At 42.9% G+C, this 5,686-nt stretch overlaps 1 protein-coding gene across 1 annotated transcript; it reads left to right on the plus strand.

The window, feature by feature from the left end:
• The first annotated feature begins 712 nt into the window (after nucleotides 1-712).
• On the plus strand, nucleotides 713-5,317 carry LOC119168005 (sulfotransferase ssu-1). The gene is made up of 3 exons (XM_037419455.2): nucleotides 713-850; nucleotides 3,567-4,048; nucleotides 4,767-5,317. Exons 2-3 carry the CDS (start codon nucleotides 3,599-3,601, stop codon nucleotides 5,262-5,264), a joined length of 948 nt encoding a protein of 315 aa, XP_037275352.2. The 5' UTR covers nucleotides 713-850; nucleotides 3,567-3,598; the 3' UTR covers nucleotides 5,265-5,317.
• Nucleotides 5,318-5,686: the final 369 nt, after the last annotated feature.

Consider the following 5,686-nt stretch of genomic DNA (forward strand, 5'->3'; position numbering starts at 1 on the left):
TCCACATGCTGTTTCTCACATCACATCAAAACTTGCACATCACATCACATCACATCACAATAGCAACGATTGCTTTATCCTTGTGGTGAAAGAATGCCCAATAAACCTTCAACAACCTCTGTGAAGACAAGTTTAACTTACTCGTTTTACCGCTTTCTAGACACAGCCAGCAGCCATGTTTTTTGTGTTAGTTACGCTGTCTTTCATAGGCTTTCTTTTTATTTCAGCTGTGTTTAGCGAAATATACATTTCCTTCAGGCAGGATTGGCTATGCTAAATTGCACTGTGCTATGCCATTTGTGCACGTAGGTAATATGTAAAGACGACGAGCCTACGAATTCTCCCCCTTGTCTGGACCCCAGTAAAGTTTTTATCGTAATCATCATCATGTCTTCAGGCGTCGCTACATAATATTCGGCAGTCTTGTTAATCAAGTGAATTGAAATGACTGTTGCATTGTAAAAAGTTAGTTTAGAAAAGTTTCAGGTACGTAAAAGCAGCTTCTATGGAAGTCAGAAAATCACAGCACACACAGTAAAGGTATACTTCATGCACCTGCCTTTATTAGATGCAGGAAAATTGTCATATTGTTTTCAATTCTTCCACCTGCACTGCAGCTTCAGCGTCCACACTTTCCTGTGTCGGTGACTCAGTAACCTAGACTATAACTGCGTGACCTATTACAATTCAGAGAAATAGTCTGCCGCGTCACACCCAGCACAGACGCCTGCGTTCACTATTGGGTAGAAAGTATATCCTGTGGTATACTATCAGGTCACTCAGTTTTCCGTAAAGTCGAGCGCACAGCAAGCTTGTGAAAGCAGGCACTACTTAGAGCCCACATCTGTCGGTAAGCTTTCTTGATTATGTTGTCATTTACGTACAAAGTATTACGGAAGGCAGCACCACATTTATCGGTACCGTGCTTCGACGTCGTCCACGGCTATAAAATGCGCACGACGGTCGTTTTTTGCGTAATTTTAAATCTCCCTTTTGGTAATGTAGCGCTATTGAGAATACAGAGTACATGAACCAGTATGCCATAAACAAATGGTGCAAGTTATTTGGATAATAGTGAACCGTTTCACTACATCACCGAGCAAACGTACAACTATCGAATGTGCATACCTTACAGAGGACGTGGCCATGCCGCGGTGATCTAGTGGCTAAGGTACTCGGCTGCTGATCCACAGGTCGTGGCATCGAATCACGGTTGCGGCGGCTGCCTTTTCAATGGAGGCGAAAGTTCTGTATACGTCGGTGTACTCAGATTTGCGTGCACATTAGAGAACATCAGTTGGCCGAAATTTCCGGAGCCTTCCACTACGGCATCAATCATAATCATATTGTGGTTTAGGGACGTTAAACCCCACATATCAATCAATCACAGAGGAGGTAATTATCAGCATATTTTTGTAGGAATAGTCTCTAGAAACAACCCAGACAACTGTATACACAGATGGGAAAGAACGCAAAGTAGTTAATGCTGTGAGTAGCATATTGAAATTTTGCGAGTAAAAATATCCACGTGTATTCGAATCAAACTGTTTATAGCAGGAAGAAAACGACCTTTCGAAACTGCAACATGCTCCTCATAAAAAGCTACTGTGGCTCTTCTGACTGTTCTTTAGAGAGCTTGGTTATCGCTAAAATTATCAAAAGCCTCAGGAAAGCATATCCATGGAATATGCGTTCTTATTTACGATAGATATTTGTGAATCTTCAATACAATTTGCAGCACAGGCATCAGCAGTGTTACAGAAATACCCAAGATGCATTTAGTGCAGCACTCCCAAAACAAACAAGGAATGTAATGAGCCAATGTGAAAGTGTTCAGTCGTTACTTGTGATGCACTAATCATGCTCGTTATGCAAAAAATATTTGATAGCACATGTTAACAAGAGCAGTTTGGTGTGCGTAATTTGTACAATAAAACCAAGCAAGCTTAATAAAGAGAGAGAGTAAGTACAGAAATACATTAAAGATAGGGAGCTTAAGGCTATCCTACACGTAGGAAGAGGAGAATAAGGGAGAAAAAGAGAGCGAGAAAAAGGGAAGGAGATACATATTGCACACAAGATAGAGTGCAGGGTTTCACATTTGGTCACTTCGTGATGTTGCCTTGAAGTACTCCGGGAGGGCTCGTGTGGCTTTCTACGCTGATGTTCCGTGAGACCGTACTCCCAAAATCTTTTGTTTACTGATTGGCCGAAAATCTAGACATTAATGAACACTGCCGAGTCTGGTGATTTTGTTCAAAGTTGAAACTGGGGCACAGGACGCGGCCATTACTTTCAACACGGTTGCAGTTATCGTAATCGGGTAAGCCAACCGACGGCCGTAAGCATATTGTGGCACACCGGACTGGTACCCTTCCACCTAGAATTGTTTTCATGATGGCATACAGGGCATTTTAAGGGGGCGCCAACCTGAAATCAAGCAGCCTCTCTTCCAAAAAAAGATGTTTGCCTACGCCCTTAGATCAGCCATTCCTATACTTATTATGAAATAGTGCATTCGCCCTTCTTACATCAAACCTGTTTTACTTGAACAAAACAAGACAGTTATTTACGAGAATACGGATGTGTCAAGTCATCGGCCGGTTTTAACAGGCGATGTCTCTACATTCTTCGTTTCCACAAAAGAATTAGTCTTCTTTACGGCAGCTGCAGCCTTTTTAGCCCCATTCGTTTTACTACGCCTTGCTCGCTATGCGACGCCATTCAAGTTGAAAGAGGAGAAAATTATGCTTGTGAACGTATAAAAGGGAGAATTGAAATCACAGAGTCCTGGTCACCAAGCCCCGCATTCTTACCCGAGTTTAAGAGAGAAAGGTTGGCGTAAAAAAGAGCAACCGATGTTGTAAAATTAAATGACGAATAATTGTGGAGAGTGGATACGAAGGAAGATTATTTCTTTTCTCGGTTAGATAGAGTGAATATTTGTAAAAGGGAAAAGTAATACGGGCATCTTCAAGCTTCTGTGGTTGGGGCCTCATGTTCACGGCTCTCCTAGCCTTAGCTCGCACTCGTGGTTCAAGTCTTTGTGTAAACACGCTGGCTATACCGTGCAGCGTCATGGTCCTAATAGGCAGAAGAAAATACTGTACATTCTCTTCTTGCATGAAATACCTCTCCTACTGGGATTGAAATATCAGCAACAGAGAGTGCATAGAATTTCGTGGTAAGAGAGTGCTTTCAAATTTTACCAAAGGGAGAGCCTTCGTTGTGCCAGCTGAGCAGTATGACCGGCGCCGATTATAAGTTTCAATTACCCCTTTTGAAGCATCGCTTATTTCCACTCTTCAATTATCTATTAAAGAGAAGGGCAAGCAAGGCGTACATAAATAGGCTGATAAAGAACGCTGCTCTTTTTCTTAGGAAGCTAATATATACTCCATATCAAAACGTACGCTGAGAGGCATTTGGGGCTGTCATCAATTCGGTGAGGGGGTTTCCCAGGGACGTGTTAGCGGAGATCTTCAGCACACTAAGTAACGTGATTGTTCTCTAAGTAAATATTAGAATATCAAAGAACTACTTGGGCCCTTTTTATGCCATTTCAGACCGACGACGAATTGTACAAACACAAGATATCATGAACAACCAGCTTTATCCTTCCATCGAAGGGCTCTGCATACCAAGAGTGTTCAACGAAAAGAACTTTCGCTCTGCGATTGGGTACAAGGCACGCGAAGGAGACATCTTTATCGTCACTTACCCAAAATGTGGGACCACATGGACTCAATACATCGTGTGCAACATTCTGACTCATGGAAACCCGCCATTTGAAATTGCCGACTACGACCTGATGACGCCGTTCCTTGACGCCCGGGGAGCCGAGGCTGCGGAGAATCGCCTCGGAGCAGGCCCCATCGTGACGCACCTGCCAAGTGGTGTGCTTCAACCAAGCGACTGCGCCAAGTACATTTACGTCGCTAGAAATCCGTATGACTGCGCTGTTTCTTATTACTATTTCCTCAGAGGATTCACGCCAAACGCTTTCCCGGATTTCAGCACCTTCTTGGACACGTTTCTATCTGGAGAGGTAAGCAGTCCGTGTTGCCTGCACTTCGCAATTAGGTCAGCACTCCTTGCTTTCATTTCTCGCTCATATATAGACCCGACAGCAGCAAGAGTGTGCGCTGGCTGTAGTATTGTTACGTGAACAAACTGCTGGAGTTTGAGTGCGCCGCCACATCATCCTTGTAATCTGTATGACTGAGTCACATGCAATTTTTATCCAGACATGCATTATGCATATTAGCAGTTGTAATCTTATGGCACAAGATAAAGAGTCAAAAAGCTTCGTGGCGTAAACCTTAAGACAGCAAGGAAGAAATAACGGTTAGCTTTTATTTTGCAACACTTCTTTATTAGATTCTTCTGGTATTTCACTGCCTCTAGAAATACATAGTGCCACCCACGTGCGTCATGCCTTCGTGCGTTAACTTTGCGGACTTCGTCATCAAATTACTTCGTGCTCACTTTATTTTTGAATAAGTCGTGTCAAATTCATTCATTTTAACACTTGAAATCCATAAATCACCCATAAATCACCTGACAAGAGCGTCTTGTGCACTTTATTGTAACAAACCTGAGAAACCAAGGCGATAGAAATAAAGGAGACGATCAACCGAGCTTGACTATCACCATGTACTCGTCTTGAGTGAATACGTTTAGGAGCTGTTACTTTTTCGTCTTCATCTTACCTATGTGGCTAAAATTGAATTTTGAATCGCCTTTATGTTCTATTTTTGAATAAGGTTCCATACGGTGATTACTTCGACCACCTGTTGTCCTGGTACGAGTATCGACGAGATGCCAATGTCCTGTTCATAACTTACGAAGACCTAAAGGCAGACAGCAGGGCACAGCTTCTCAGGATCGCTGATTTTCTTGGTGAAGAGTACGGAACAGCACTGCGTGAAGACGAAGAACTGCTCCGGCGCGTTCTGGCCGCTTGTCGCCTGGAGAAGATGAAGGCGTTCATCAAGGACAACCCAGTCGACAGATTTCAGTCAAAGAAGTGCGAAACTGGCGTGGTTAGTGGACAGTCTCCGAACTTGGTCAACGTTGCCGAAGTGATAAACGGTCCCGTCGCTGAAGTACCATCTGCCTTTTTAAGAAAAGGAATTGTGGGAGACTGGAAAAATCACTTTACCAGTGAACAACTGCAAAAAACTAAAGCCTGGATTTCTGAAAAGACTGCTAGTAGCGATGTCATGAGCCTGTGGAAGTCAATGGATCTCCCCTGTTTATAAATAGGGAGCATGCGTAGAAGTTATTGCTAAATAAAGTTTCATTTGTTCTTTTTAAGCGAATGCGTTCTGCTCGCTGTTATGAGTGTTTCACTGTGATGTGGTGCTTCTCAACACTAAGGGAATAACGGCACCTGCTATTTGCACAAAGCTAATGTTCAGTTCAATAATACGTAATGAAACAGATAGAGTGGATAAGGAGGGTGTAGAGAACGTTGCTGGTGGTCTTCAAAAATGGTGTAAAAATATCTAATGAAGCTGATTGCTTGAGTTGGTTTGACCTACTTCACTTAAAGACAGCGCAAATAAAAGTACTATATCTGACATACACACATGGGAATACAAGTGGAAGAAAAACACTACCACCTGTGGAGACGTGAACCCACAAACTACGGATAACACAACTCATGCTCGTTCAATGAGCT

Source organism: Rhipicephalus microplus, chromosome 6 (genome assembly GCF_043290135.1).
Source record: "Rhipicephalus microplus isolate Deutch F79 chromosome 6, USDA_Rmic, whole genome shotgun sequence".
Classification (NCBI taxonomy): domain Eukaryota; kingdom Metazoa; phylum Arthropoda; class Arachnida; order Ixodida; family Ixodidae; genus Rhipicephalus; species Rhipicephalus microplus.